Genomic DNA, 16756 nt, shown 5'->3' on the forward strand with positions numbered 1-16756 from the left:
CTGGTACAGAATAGAAGGGTAACTACTTACTGGTACAAAATGGAAGGGTCACTACTTACTGGACACACTCTGGTATCTCCCATTGCACCAGCTCTCTTCAGTAACTGTCCAAACACGTCTGCTGGATCTCTGTGTTGGTTTCTGACCAGTGTTGCTTGCGAACTAAAAAAACGTTAATTATAATAACTCTTAAACACTATTTTCCATTATATCTAGAAACTTCACCTTTCAGACTCTTCAGAAACTTTATTATAAAGGTATTACAACAAAATACAGTTCAAGTATACATTAGAACATTATTATATAATAGAATATGACTGTAGTAATAAACTCCAATCAAAAACTACATATACCACATATTAATCTGATGACCATACGTACGGTGTTAGAAATCTACAACATAAGAACGTATATATTATAGCCTGAAATTAGAAACATACCGAAGGGCAGAAGTTGTTACATAATGAACCATCTGGGTGAATGACAACGATTCACAGGTGGCGCCACAAGATTGGCAGACGTTCTGATGGAAAAATAAAACATGTTTAAAATATCTGCTAGTATCTTCATTATATTAAAAAAAAGCATTAAAGAAGTCCATATTACACCTTAAACAAATACTGTACTGTAAAACAAGCTGTGAAGTTCATGGTTCATATTAAATATTGTACTGTAAAACATGATGTGAAGGTCATGGTTCTGGTCCTTTTGTGGGAGTTTATGAACAAAGAAAAACAATTACTACATTTTTTTCTTATTTTAACCAAGCTAGTTTCCGGAATTAACTGCTCACCTGTTCTACAAGAGTCATGGCAAACTTTTGATGTGGTATACAGTGAGACAAACTACACATGTCTTCAGACTCCTGATTGGCGATGTGAAAATGAATTTGTTGCAAGATGTTTTCCTACACAAAAGAGAGAAAAAATTAGATAGCTTGTAGTTTATTTTGTTATGACTTAAATCACTATTGTTGTGACATAAATCACTGTTCTAGAATAATATTTAACAAAAAATTACAAACACATTTTGAATATCACATACGACTAGCATATCAGGTTTGTCATATAATTTAATTAAATACAACTTTTATTTTCTAATCACAAGTAGAAAAAAACTCGAGTTCTCAATAGATCATTTTGGGTTTCAGTTAAATCATATACAGGTTTCAACAACATTTGTTTCAATAAACCTCTACTTACGAAACATTCCGCTGCGTCATCCATGACTCCGAGTTTAAATCGCCTCTGTTGAAACGTTTCTGCCAAAGCCCGTCTCAAGGCGTCTGGTGGTAATGCTGACTTGTAGCTATACTGAAGTTGTCCGAACAGTTCCTAATAAAAAGAGATGATACGTTACGTTATAAACGATACACTCCTAATCTTAAAAGTGACTTGTAGTGAAAACTGATCGAACATTAATCAGTTATATAAAGATTATTACAGTTTATTCACCTGCGAAGCTCAAATCAAGATGGTCATACGATATAATTTTTTTTTGTCGAGTATATAGTTATTATTGTTTGTATACTAAACTTGGAAAAAATAATATAAAACGCTGAACCCCAAAACAATTAACAAACATGAACGAACCAGTAAGCTAACGTACCAATTAAACCTACAGTTACCACGATGTAACCAGTAAATTAACGTATCAACAAACCTATAATTACCATGACAGAACCAGTAAACTAACGTATCAACTAACCCTACAATTACCACGATATAACCAGTAAATTAACGTATCAACTAAACCTACAGTGACCATGATCGAGTCAGTAAACTATTAAGCCTAAAAGACAACTTGCCCAGGTAGCGCAGAGTGAACGATATTACTTTGTAACGTTTCAAAACCTAAGTTAATGAAACAGCTCGGGATGACGGACATTTTTCTGTTAGCAAAAAACAAAAGTTTAAACTTACCTTGAGGGCACAAAATATGCACGAATCGGCTGTACAAAAATGACCATTCAAATCTCGGAAATTACGACGAAATGTGTCTAAATGCCAAAGAACCTGGTGAAGGAACATGTAAACATTTATTTAAGAAAGAACATATAAATATTCGTTTAATAAACACTAATAACCTTAATGTATTTGTAGATGTAGGAGAGTTATATATAATTTTAATGTCATTCGTAGATAGCAGAAAGTAGAACACAAAATCATTAATATACATCGAGTGGTATTTAGGATTACTACCAGTTTCCAAAATATTTCACAATATTTAACCCCACTAATCGTATTTCACAAGTTACTACCATAGTAATCGTATTTCACAAGTTACTACCACAGTAATCGTATTTCACAAGTTATTACCCCAGTAATTGTATTTCACAAGTTACTACCCCAGTAACCGTATTTCACAAGTTACTACCCCAGTAATCGTATTTCACAAGTTACTACCCCACTAATCGTATTTCTCAAGTTACTATTCCAGTAACCGTATTTCACAAGTTACTCTCCAAGTAATCATATTTCACAAGTTACTACCATAGTAATCGTATTTCACAAGTTACTACCACAGTAATCGTATTTCACAAGTTATTACCCCACTAATCGTATTTCTCAAGTTACTACCCCAGTAATTGTATTTCACAAGTTACTACCAAGTAATCGTATTTCACAAGTTATTTCACAAGTTACTACCCCACTAATTGTATTTCACAAGTTACTACCCCACTAATCGTATTTCTCAAGTTACTACCCCAGTAATTGTATTTCACAAGTTACTCTCCAAGTAATCGTATTTCACGAGTTACTACCCCACTAATTGTATTTCACAAGTTACTACCCCACTAATTGTATTTCACAAGTTACTCTCCAAGTAATCATATTTCACGAGTTACTACCATAGTAATCGTATTTCACAAGTTACTACCTCAGTAATCGTATTTTTCAAGTTACTACCATGGTAATCGTATTTTTCAAGTTACTACCATGGTAATCGTATTTTACAAGTTACTGTCCCAGTAATCATATTTCAAAAGTTACTAATCATTGTATTCATACCATGATAGTCTGATAATTCTGTCCTTATCAAAGTATTATACAGTTTGAGATGTTATACATGTGAAGTCATTCACTCGTTATTCTTCTGTGATTGCAATGTTCACTTGCATTAGTTTATTATAACTACAGAAATATATAAAAGATGGCGCCACGTAGATTTCACAATGTATTACCGAAAATAAAAACAAAGTTACGTTATTTGTGATTAAAAATCAAATTTTATTTAAGATATAAGTTTAACAATCATAGATACTGCGAAGCTTCTTTTATATTTAAGTGACTTACTTTAGTAAAACTGATTCTTTCACACATTTGGACTCCATTAGTTGACAGCTATGTTTTAGAGTGTGTTGTAACAAAAATGAAATACTGGTACGTAGATGTCCTTCTGAGCACGTGCAAAACCTCTGTTCAGATGCACCGCGGCATGAGTGATTACTGGTGCCATTCTAAAACCTGCTCCGCCAGAGGGCATTCGTTAGCAGTTAGAAATCCCGCGAAATATAAGATAATTAGTATCCAAATTTGCCATTTTCTGACCCATTCTCTAAATGTAACTTCAAAAGTGTTCAGTAACACAAGAAGCAATATTTTCTTAAAAGTCTTTAGGCTATCTCAAATCATGGAGAAGACCAGTAGGACCTTAAACAAGAACTATCAAGCTGTAAAAAGCTCTGACGGAATTAAAAAAAACAACAACTCAGAACTTCGATCACAAGACATATTTGCGATAGCCCTAAAGTTAGTTTAAAGACGACTTAGAAACAACCTTTAAATAGCCCAGAAACAACCCAGAAGCAGCCCTGCAAACCCGCAGAGTTAGATTAGACAGTCCAAAAAGAGCTCTTATACAGCCCAAGGCAGTCCAGCGATAGTGGCAGTACTGAAACACAAACGTGATAAAAAATTCTGCCTGAACAGAATCAAAATAAGATTATTTTTATATATATTTTAATTCGTGACGAAATGTACAGATTTTGACAAATTGTTCGTCATTAAATTATATAGATACAGACTGTGTTCGAATTTGTTAGTGTATATCAGTACATCAAAAAGTTTCTTCTGTCATCGTCAACCTATTCTGTACATACATAGCAGGTAGTTAGGGCGCTTGAGTTGTAATCTGAGGGTCAGGTGTTCGAATCCCTGTTACACCAAGCGTGCTCGGTCTTTCAGCCGTGGAGGCATTATAATGTAACGGTCAATCCCACTATTCATTGATAATAGAGTAGTCCAAGAGTTGGCAGTGGGTGGTGATGACTAGCTGCCTTCCCTCTAGTCTTACACTGCTAAATTAGAGACTGCTAACACAGATAATCCTCGTGTAACTTTGCGTAAAAGTGAAGAAAAAAAAAAAGAAATAAACAAACAAAACCTTTTTATTTGTCCAGATAGGTTTAGTGCTACATTTTATAAGTGGTGATGTGTGAAACAAGTGTTTCATGTTGAATAAGCTTGAGGGTTTAAAGGTTAAACTTTGTCGGCTCGATTCCTGCATGGGCACAGCATTGATGGTCCTTTGTGAACCTTTACATTTAAAAACAAATCTATTGTATAACAAGTCTCAACGATATAGATTCCAGCTGGTTCGACAAAAAACATCAGATTATGATAACATTTCCAGTGTATTGAGGAAGCTTGCTAGAGTTCATGGTTAGATTCCCACTACGAGAATCTTGTCAAGCTAATTCTCCATTGGCTTGTCTCACCGTTTCTCTAAGATAATCCATTCCGTAGTTTGTAGCTTAAAACAAGCTTTTTTTTTACTTCAGATAAGAATTTAGACGTACTAAACGTTATTTTATTATTCCAGAAAAGCTGTTTTGAGTTAGGACTAAATATCCGGTTCATAAAGCATTTTGTGAACGGTATAGCGGTTATTACTTTCAACGCTTGACAACAATAATTCGTCTGCTAGTTACAACAATAATTCGTCTGCTAGTTACAACTATCTTGGAACACACGTAAAACATTTTGGTTTTTATTATGTTAAGTATACAAATGTTTTACGTTTTTAATGAATGGCATAATTATTTTTTTTAAGCATGAGTCACTCAAACGAGGAATTTAAAGCCAAATAAATGCGCAAAAATATTCCGGTAAGGACTGAACGAGAAAACGGAGTGATCGAATTTATTTTTTTCGAAAGTTAAACATGTATTAAACATATTAAACATGTACTCCGGAACGTTTCACCATAGCGGAGCATAACCCAGAAAAAACAGAGCCACCGGTAACACACATCTTACCTGTTTCTAAACCTTTGTGACCTATACAGAGGTCAACCAATTTCACGAAGAGATGAAGGTCAGTGACAAATCAAGACTTAATTATATTAATGTTTTTACCACGACGATTTCTTTAAGAAGTTATTAAGCGAATCCTTATATCGTGAGATGTACTTTATAATCCTCAAGCTAGTGCTAATAGGACTGTTGTCACATCTCCAGTAACTATCACGACAGCGAGAAAACAGGCTTTAAGATTAAAATTACTCTGTTGTTTGTATAACAGCTTATTACTTTGTAGCAGGAAGTGTTTCTTTGTTAACTGGATATCATGTTTCCTTCATTTAACTTATTTTATGTCAGGCTTAAAACTTACTGCATGGTTTAAACGTCTTACATCTGTATGATGAATCACGTCATATAAATATATATGCACCATTTATGTATTTATAACATGCATCATTAATGTTGATAGAATGGTGTCATCTCCTGTATATAAAACCACTGGTATGTAATACATTTATTATTACTGTACATGTGACTCATTCATTGAATGGTGTGTTTGTCTTTTACCTTTTGCAATAATACATCCTGACTATAAGGTTATACGGAAAGGTTAATATAGATTTTAATTTGAAGTCATTTTAATTTGTCTTCTTACTTGTTTCACATACGTAGGAAACGTTACATTTCCACCAATAGAGTGGTTGTATTCAGTTATTTGTAACTTGTGAAACGTTACATTTCCACCAATAGAGTGGTTGTATTCAGTTATTTGTAACTTGTGAAACGTTACATTTCCACCAATAGAGTGGTTGTATTCAGTTATTTAAAACTTGTGAAACGTTACATTTCTACCAATAGAGTGGTTGTATTCAGTTATTTGTAACCTGTGAAACGTTACATTTCCACCAATAGAGTGGTTGTATTCAGTTATTTAAAACCTGTGAAACGTTACATTTCCAATAGAGTGGTTGTATTCAGTTATTTGTAACCTGTGAAACGTTGCATTTTCACATACAGAGATACATGGTTTGTGTTGAGTATGTAAACTTTAGTCTAATGAGTTTGAACTACTATGAAGTGTCAGTATGAGAATATCTTGTTAAACTACATTCACATTTCAACAGTTATTATTGTAACAAATACGAACTTCCTGTTTCTATTGTACGTTACCTTGACTGTACACGTTATGTATCGGTTGACTTTGTTACCAAGTCTGTCACTACTCAGTCACGTGCTAGAAACACGTTCATGGATACTAACACAACCATTTTTATAATAATTATTGGTACATGCGTTTTGTACTGTAAGAATTAATTCATGTGTGTTTTCACGTGCATGAACGTCTCTTTCAGAGGTTCGTGTTACTAGGTATTCAACAGTTTCTGGTTGGTTGACATAATAACACAAGTTTGTGAAAAGACAAAGCAAAAAATTAAAAATAAATCAAACACCATTTTTAATAAAAGTTACTAACCAAACATTTCCTCAATGCTATGATGAAACTGGGGTGGGGTGAATTATTCATTTCAGTAGCATCATAATATAACATTGAGGAAATGTTTCGTCAGTAACATTGGGGTGTTTCATAAATCAAGGTGACTTGAAAACAATGTATGTGTCTACTGTTTGGAGAATTACCTGAGAACTAGGAATAATATAGTTTAAAATGCACGTGCAAAGTGTGAAATAAAAAGATCTGTGTCTACTGTTTGGAGAATTACCTGAGAACTAGGAATAATATAGTTAAAAATGCACGTGCAGAGTGTGAAATAAAAAGATCTGTGTCCACTGTTTGGAGAATTACCTGAGAACTAGGAATAATATAGTTACAAATGCACGTGCAGAGTGTGAAATAAAAAGATTTGTGTCTACTGTTTGGAGAATTACCTGAGAACTAGGAATAATATAATTAAAAATGCACGTGCAAAGTGTGAAATAAAAAGATCTGTGTCCACTGTTTGGAGAATTACCAGAGAATAGGAATAATATAGTTAAAATGCACGTGCAGAGTGTGAAATAAAAAGATCTGTGTCCACTGTTACCTGAGAACTAGGAATAATATAGTTAAAATGCACGTGCAGAGTGTGAAATAAAAAGATCTGTGTTCACTGTTTGTAGAATTACCTGAGAACTAGGAATAATATAGTTAAAAATACACGTGCAGAGTGTGAAATAAAAAGATCTGTGTCCACTGTTTGGAGAATTACCTGAGAACTAGGAATAATATAGTTAAAAATGCACGTGCAGAGTGTGAAATAAAAAGATCTGTGTCCACTGTTTGTAGAATTACCTGAGAACTAGGAATAATATAGTTAAAAATACAAATGTGAAATAAAAGATCTGTGTCCACTGTTTGCAGAATTACCTGTGTGTTAAATGCACGTGCAAAATAAAAAGATCTGTGTCCACTGTTTGGAGAATTATCTGAGAACTAGGAATAATATAGTTAAAAATACACGTGCAGAGTGTGAAATAAAAAGATCTGTGTCCACTGTTTGGATTACCTGAGAACTAGGAATAATATAGTTAAAATGCACAGAAAATAAAAGATCTGTGTCCACTGTTTGGAGAATTATCTGAGAACTAGGAATAATATAGTTACAAATGCACGTGCAGAGTGTGAAATAAAAGATCTGTGTATAATTACCTGAGAACTAGGCACCTCGTTGTCCTCATTTAGTATAATTTATCATAGCCAAAGCAGCACGTGTTTTCACTGGACTTTTAACAGAATATTCGAGAAAGAAACAGACAATTCTGTAGTTAAACTTAACTATACTTGTGTATGTTCTGTACAAAAAAAAAGTGTACTTTGAAAGTAATTTGTTGCAACCAATGACATGATAGCAAAATGATATTACAGTTAAGTGTCACGTTGAAATTACCCAGAAACCTTTCTTTATATTAAAATATCCTTTAGTAAATATTAAATGGACTAGTCTGGCTGATCAATGATAACTTGGAGTCCAATAAAGATAAAAAAAACATTTTTTTTCCATATTCATGGTGGGCAGAGCACAAATAGCCCATTGTATAACAAACAAGCAAATAGAAATTTCGTGTGTTTTTTTTTATATACAGTTCCCTAAAAGCTACGTAGTTTCGAATTAATATACTGTTTTGTGATATGGTTTTTGGTCGAGAAAACAGCATCATTATGTTTCGTGAAGATCATGGAAACGATTGCATTATATAGTCATAGACAGAGTTATGTTTTGTAGTCGTGGAAACTGTCATGTTTAATATGTGAAATATGTTATAATACACAGATATTCTACGTTTCCAAGTTATGCTTAGGTGTCACAATGTTACAGTGTTACAAAACTAGCAACCAGCTATGTATCAGGTTGTTACAGTGCTACAAGAACTAGTAACCAGCAATGTATCAGGTTGTTACAGCGCCACAAGAACTAGTAACCAGCAATGTATCAGGTTGTTACAGCGCCACAAGAACTAGTAACCAGTATTGTATCAGGTTGTTACAGTGCCACAAGAACTAGTAACCAGCAATGTATCAGGTTGTTACAGTGCTAAAAGAACTAATAACCAGAAATGTATCAGGTTGTTACAGTGCCACAAGAACTAGTAACCAGCAATGTATCAGGTTGTTACAGTGCTACAAGAACTAGTAACCAGCAATGTATCAGGTTGTTACAGTGCTACAAGAACTAATAACCAGAAATGTATCAGGTTGTTACAGTGCCACAAGAACTAGTAACCAGCAATGTATCAGGTTGTTACAGTGCTACAAGAACTAGTAACCAGCAATGTATCAGGTTGTTACAGTGCTACAAGAACAAGTAACCAGCAATGTATCAGGTTGTTACAGTGCTACAAGAACTAGTAACCAGCAATGTATCAGGTTGTTACAGCACCACAAGAACTAGTAACCAGCAATGTATCAGGTTGTTACAGCGCCACAAGAACTAGTAACCAGCAATGTATCAGGTTGTTACAGTGCCACAAGAACTAGTAACCAGCAATGTATCAGGTTGTTACAGTGCTACAAGAACTAGTAATCAGAAATGTATCAGGTTGTTACAGTGCCACAAGAACTAGTAACCAGCAATGTATCAGGTTGTTACAGTGCTACAAGAACTAGTAACCAGCAATGTATCAGGTTGTTACAGTGCCATAAGAACTAGTAACCAGCAATGTATCAGGTTGTTACAGTGCCACAAGAACTAGTAACCAGCAATGTATCAGGTTGTTACAGTGCCACAAGAACTAGTAACCAGCAATGTATCAGGTTGTTACAGTGCTACAAGAACTAATAACCAGAAATGTATCAGGTTGTTACAGTGCCACAAGAACTAGTAACCAGCAATGTATCAGGTTGTTACAGTGCTACAAGAACTAGTAAGTAACCAGCAATGTATCAGGTTGTTACAGTGCTACAAGAACTAGTAACCAGCAATGTATCAGGTTGTTACAGTGCCACAAGAACTAGTAACCAGCAATGTATCAGGTTGTTACAGTGCTACAAGAACTAGTAACCAGCAATGTATCAGGTTGTTACAGTGCTACAAGAACTAGTAACCAGCAATGTATCAGGTTGTTACAGTGCTACAAGAACTAGTAACCAGCAATGTATCAGGTTGTTACAGTGCCACAAGAACTAGTAACCAGCAATGTATCAGGTTGTTACAGTGCTACAAGAACTAGTAACCAGCAATGTATCAGGTTGTTACAGTGCTACAAGAACTAGTAAGTAACCAGCAATGTATCAGGTTGTTACAGTGCTACAAGAACTAGTAACCAGCAATGTATCAGGTTGTTACAGCACCACAAGAACTAGTAACCAGCAATGTATCAGGTTGTTACAGCGCCACAAGAACTAGTAACCAGCAATGTATCAGGTTGTTACAGTGCCACAAGAACTAGTAACCAGCAATGTATCAGGTTGTTACAGTGCTACAAGAACTAGTAATCAGAAATGTATCAGGTTGTTACAGTGCCACAAGAAGTAGTAACCAGCAACGTATCAGGTTGTTACAGTGCTACAATAACTAGTAACCAGCAATGTATCAGGTTGTTACAGTGCCATAAGAACTAGTAACCAGCAATGTATCAGGTTGTTACAGTGCTACAATAACTGGTAACCAGCAATGTATCAGGTTATATATATCAAGATATGAGGTTTAGGAAAACTAACAGCGAGTTACTTAGCTTTTAACATTTTTCCTTCTTTGTATCATGTCTTTGCGGACTATCCTTAACCTTTATAAGCCCAAGTCAAAAGTTAGCTTGTCATTCAATTGCCTAAACATTATGTAAAAAGGCCGACAACGAGACGTACTGTACGGAAAGTGTTTCGTAATTATCGTATCAGTGCTAATATAAATATCAGTTACTCATGAAAAGTTGTAGCTCTCGAAAAAAACACACGTGGTTCTCGTCACAGAAGCCTGGAAGTAGTGGCACGTGTAATAAACGATAAAACGTATAGAGTAAACCTGAATATATTGATTGGGTGTTTTGTATTCAGTGTGACGTACCCAATGTAACAGTAAAGCAGACAAATAGGTGTAGCTTGTTAATATTGCAGAAGTTTCTTAATACTGAAACATAGGGTATATATTTATCTGTTTATATGATTTGTTGTTATTGTTATCTTAACTTAACACTGAAACATAGGATTTGTAATATTTATCTGTTTATATGATTTGTTGTTATCTTAACACTGAAACATGGGGTAATATTTATCTGTTTATATGATTTGTTGTTATCTTAACACTGAAACATAAGGTAATATTTATCTGTTTATATGATTTGTTGTTATCTTAACACTAAAACACAAAGTAATCTTTATCTGTTCATATTATTTATTGTTATCTTAGCAAATTTGCGTCAGTTTAAGTAATATAACACGAATGTTTACAACTGTCGCAACAAACAAACGGGTATTTCTACGAGTTAACAATTATATTTATGTTACACAATTATCAACTAATCTATTACAGCCTTTTTTTGCATAACGTGAAATCCAAAACTGTGCTTAATTTTAATTATACAGTTCATATTCTCAATACGCATGCGTTTGATGTAAAACGCGATCAACATATAAAATAATTTGTGTCACGGACAGAAACAGCTTTGAAAATTTAATGGAATGTATCATTCGTAACAGATCAGTTTACAATATTATATTTCAAGAGTTAAGATGTACCAGTCTGTATCGTCTCGCTCTCGGATCGTGGCGTCTCTGGAATGTGGAACGTAAACATTTCAGATTAGAAGTTATTTTACTGTGGGGAGAACTAAGCAATTAATTATATTATTTTAATTTTAGCCTAGCCTCAACCAGGTCGAAGAGATGTCGCTGTTTTCAACCTCACGTCATAGCTTCTTGTCCCACTTATAATATAATAACATCTCCTCTATCCACTTGTAACGTAATAATAACGTAACCTGTAACTGAATATCTCTCTAACCCAACTATAATGTAATAACAATATCTCTCGGACTCACCTGTGATGTAATAACATCTCTCTGATGACTCACCCATAACGTAATACCAGCATCGATTTGACTCGTGTATAATGTAACAACATCTCTCCGACCCACCTGTTTGATATTATTACACAAGTGAACTGTCGATGTTTGTAAATGATAAACCTTACATCAAAAAACCAAGAGCTACTTAGTCCGACAAGAATGATTTATGGAAACCGATGACATATGCAGCTATTAGACCACTGTTAGTTTAGGTCTGTGGTATCCCAGCAGGCCTAATGAGTCGGTGTATTGTACGGAATACCTCTTCGACACTGGGTATGTAGTATAGTTGGCATATTATAATACAATCTTATTTGTCATTGTTCTTGGACTCTTTGAATTACTCCAGATCTAAGATATGCTGTCTGAAAAGAACAAGGTATTGTCTCGGTGACATCGATCTTTAGGAGGTACGGAATGTGTTTCAGTGTATATCTGGAAGCTGAACTAATTGACGTGGATAAACCAACACAGCCTCAACTGACGGAGCACAAAAGTGTTTCATAATGGGCTATCTGTGCGGTGCTTACTACAGGTATCGAAGTCCGGTTTTTAATGTTATAACTTTTGACTCATCGCTGGGCCTTTGGTAAGCCATAATATGCTGGGTAGGCCAGATCACAACATGCAATGGTTTCTTGTGTCTAAATAAGACTAGACGATACAGTTTTACCACCTTTACTGGGTAGCCCAGATCACAAGTGGTGATTTCTCGTACCTCACCATAAGAACTTCAGTGGTACTCAAAGACACACCTTATATTGACTAACTAGCTACCCCAATGTTTTCCCCTCGCTGTATGTTATTTTTACTTAAGAATTCTCAGCAGTTTCTTCAATGAATGGCAGCGCTATCATTAGTGATAGTTTTACAGTCAGAAATTAAATAAAATTTAAGGTTTGGGAAACACTGGGTATATAAAAACAACAAATGTCTGTTTATAAAAGTTATTTTTGTACTGTAATGGTCCCTAAGTAAAGATATTTTGAAACGTCTAGTGAGTCAAACCCCACAATTTAGAACCATGGGCTAACTCGACTTTAGCTCCAAGTGTGTCCTTGAATTGCAGACACAGGTAGTTCGTTGTGAGAATTATTGTAGTTTACAGACACACTCAGTACACTAGGTGAGAATTAGTTATTATATATAACAAATACACACGGTATATAATGTACCATCTTGTAGTTCAATATAATAAATATAACTTTTAACTTGATTTAATAGTTCATATGACACAATTTTTATGTTATGTTGTATTGTTTAAAATATTATTATGAAACTTGAACTAGAAAGGGAACAGCTTTAACTGACATTAAAACTAGGAACAAAAGAATCTGTATTAATGTTAAAACATCCACAAAGAACCAAAGAATCTGTATTAATGTTAAAACATCCACAAAGAACCAAAGAATCTGTATTAATGTCAAAACATCTACAAAGAACCAAATAATCTGTATTAATGTTAAAACATCTACAAATAACAAAACAATCTGTATTAATGTTAGGAACTTCAATTAGAATCAGGACAATCTGTATAAATATTTAAGTCTTGAAATGGACACGATAATGGATAGAATAGCACGTTTGACCAACCTGTACTGCACTGTTTAAAAAACAGTTGTTCTGACCAGGTTTGTTGAGAAGACCCTTGGAGAAGCCAGTGGATATGGAATGACGCGGATTTATTTGAAATTCGGTGCCTTTCTGAGACAAGTCTGATCCAATGGTCAATGTTGGCAGTGGACCCATTGTGAGGAAGTTATTAAAGTAAGTGACCTCAGTTAGGGTCATGGATGATGTCTATGAATCATCGTTTCATTGTTGACTTTAGCGCTACGAAATAAAACAATGAGATATTCGTTTTTAATCTCAAGGACTATTTCTCTTATCCTTATGAAAGAAATAAGTTTTCACACTGTGCAGGTTTCGAATATATATTAAAAATACACCGTATTAAACTGTATTTATTTCAACAAGATTACCTAGATATACTGTATTATAAACATGTTAAAATTAACTAATTATTAACCTACCGTTATTACAGCACTAGAAAACTCCCTATAACTTCGGGCTCTGGTTTTGCATCCCACCATTCTGCTATCAACGAGACATGTGAGACGTGTCATAATTATATTTAGGCTTGCAAAGCCTGCATATCGCTGACTTTGGACTTCTGGACTGATTAACCAATCAGCTTACGGAAGCAAAAGTTAAAGTCCGCAAGAGTAGAAACTTAATTATTTTAAACGTTTTTTTCACTGAAACTAGTAACACGAGGCATACTTTTAATTTGTAGCTGTATTTATTCCTACCAGCACAAATGAACGGTCAAACAACAGTCACGTGCTCTCACGTTTCTCTGTTACGTTCTCATAACGTCAAAGCTATGGACAAGGCTGGACAAAAAGAAATACAAACACCCAATGCAAGCGGTTCAGTGACGTGTGGTTCCACCTTTGGCTGTTATATCTGCTTCAGTTCGTCATAAAGGACATCTTCAAAGTTCCTGCAAGATGAATAATTAGGTTTTCGGACACAGAACTCATTCCCTCGTTATTATCTTATGCTTACCTGATGACCCAACTTTTGACCTCTTGTGTTATTTGGGTTACTGACGTACATATATTAATTGGTTTCTATAATATGACCTATTTGAAAGTCAACTAATTCATCTTTTTTCCTTGTTGTTTGTCAATTAATGTAGAATGTACGTTACACGTGTTTAAATAATATAGGTCACCAGTCACTGAGGTCATTCGAAATACAAATTAATCACTCACCATTCTTGATTCATATGTAGCCACAGCAAACCACCATTGAAATATAAGATGGGTTAAGATCAAATAAATAAGCAACTTTAAAATGGATTTTCTGTGGCATAATGTAACCCACCTGTCGTCATTTTACTTGGAACTGAAAACTTATGACGTTTCTTGCAAATGTACAGACTTATACGTTTAGAACATTCTATAACTTTCTGTACACGAAAGAAAAGTCCAGTTGCATCACCTAGTGGCAAATGTGGAACAGATTTTCTTTTGAAAGTAAACGTAAATATAATTTCCTGATTACAAAACAAATACTGCCCGACATCTCTCACACTTGATGTTTGGCAACTGCGTGAGCTTACAACTGTACAAACAGGGTTTCGATACAAGCAATGAGCACATCAGAGATAACATATTGTGTAGTCTCGTGCTCTACAAGAGACAAACACGTAAACCTTTCATTTTACTTTATTTTTCATAAAAACGTTTTGATTTTTTTTTCAAAGAAACGGTAAAGAATTCCGTGAGCAAATAGCAAATTGGTACTCAATTATTAATTTTAAATGTTTGCACAGTTTTTAACACAATTGGTTCTCGATTAAAGGGCATTAAGAATGATCACTGAGAACTGGAATCCAAGAATAACGTTCGAAATCTCTGGTAATCTCGTTTGTTTATAGAATAAACAAATTTGTCTATATTGAAGTCGGTTTCAAGTACGAACAATATCAATAGAAAAACATATTACAGTCTTACCTCAGTTACTATATTATCAAAAAATCAGTGTCTCAGAAAGCCATATTGTTTCACTCAACGCAGAAATTTTTTAAGTTGTTTGTGACAACCGATAGGAATCGAATCTCGGACTTTATGACGTTATATTTCCGTAGGTTTACTACCTTTCTATGGGGTAACGAACATGTGACTCGCAGTTTTAATATAGTTTTATATGTTCAAATAGTGTACAAAACTTTCGTAACCCTAAAAGTGTTTGAAAGAATAGTTATCTGTATTGTAGTATACTTTGCTTCACTTTCCTTCTTCAAAACGAGTCGCAAGGGGGCGTTCATAAAATTTGTAGTTTGAGCCACAAAATTAAAAATAATTTTAGAGGTAACATAATTACTACATAGACTTTTTTTCTAAATATACTTTAGGAAAATAAATTGTTAAAACGTTAACTTGGAAACGTTTCTTGTTGGTAAACTACGCTATCTTAAGATATAAAAGAAATATTGTTAAGTTTAAATACAGGGTATACCGTAACTGTATTCCCTTGTCGACAAGAGGCGCTTTCCTTACCTTAACATGCTTCGGTAAAGTGGAGACTTGTAGTCTGTTATGAGAATCAAGGACTTGGCGGGGTCTGATAGGGAGGGCACTTTGCTCTCAGGCCCGGTTGAAAGTGCTGGCCATAAACCAAACCCACATAACTGAATGACTGACCAGTTACCTTTCTTTAATCATGCCAAATTGTTTCCCTGGACCTATCCAACGTTTTGACGCACGTGAATACCCAATCCAGTTTCCCAAGATGATAAAATTGTAACATCTTTCTTCCAACATTTTCAACTACACCTGTACTCCAACACGGAGGTAGCGATACACAAATAAGTTTCACCTGCACCGCTGTAGTATCCTGGTAGCGCCCTCGTGCGGAACGGTATACAGTTAATACGTCACTGAGTTAATACATCTGTTCGTCGGACCTATAGCAGTACGATTCAGCAGAGCTTCCCGCCAAATTGGCCCAATCAGAAAAAGAGTGATACTAAACACTAGGTCAGCCAGATCAGGATACCTTGAGAGACTTCAAGATGACTGACTGACCTCAGTTTTCTAATAACTTTTGACCCCAATCTTTCTAAAGGTTAACAAAAGAAAAGCTATTTATATGCAAAAACGGCTCGTTTGGGTTGAGAAAATATACCGCCCTCTACATTTCGACACACAGTTACACAACCCCTTTCAAACATGTGGTCAGCTTCCGGTCAGTTACCTCTTTCTTTGTGAACCTGACGATGACCGAAGAAGGTCGAAACGTTGTTCGCTCTTCTATGTAAAATAATTTCTCAACCCAAACGAGCCGTTTTTGCATATAAATTTCTCAACAAGTGGGTTTCTTGACATCACTGAAAAGAAAAGCTAAGCTCGTCTGCACGCGCTTGACGCGTGACTACTACATGAGGTTTGCTCACCATAAAGTTCTTAACACTTGATGACGAGAAACCCACTTGAAATCAGA

General features: G+C 34.9%; 1 protein-coding gene across 2 annotated transcripts in view; it reads right to left on the reverse strand.

Annotated features, from left to right (window-relative positions):
- The window catches only part of LOC143256178 (uncharacterized), a 29839-nt gene extending 13792 nt beyond the window's left edge, over positions 1-16047 (reverse strand). Inside the window, exons 1-7 of one of the 2 annotated variants that reach the window (XM_076513039.1) lie at positions 15814-16047; positions 13337-13576; positions 1923-2015; positions 1203-1334; positions 794-907; positions 441-523; positions 60-162 (exon numbers count right to left, since the gene is read on the reverse strand). In XM_076513039.1, the coding sequence (XP_076369154.1) occupies positions 60-162; positions 441-523; positions 794-907; positions 1203-1334; positions 1923-2015; positions 13337-13534 (723 nt within the window). In that variant the 5' untranslated portion in view covers positions 13535-13576; positions 15814-16047. Of the gene's footprint in view, positions 1-59; positions 163-440; positions 524-793; positions 908-1202; positions 1335-1922; positions 2016-13336; positions 13577-13776; positions 14062-15813 lie in introns of those variants that run through there. The other variant, XM_076513038.1, reaches the window with a different exon arrangement.
- Positions 16048-16756: the final 709 nt, after the last annotated feature.

Source organism: Tachypleus tridentatus, chromosome 7 (genome assembly GCF_004210375.1).
Source record: "Tachypleus tridentatus isolate NWPU-2018 chromosome 7, ASM421037v1, whole genome shotgun sequence".
Taxonomy (NCBI): Eukaryota; Metazoa; Arthropoda; class Merostomata; order Xiphosura; family Limulidae; genus Tachypleus; species Tachypleus tridentatus.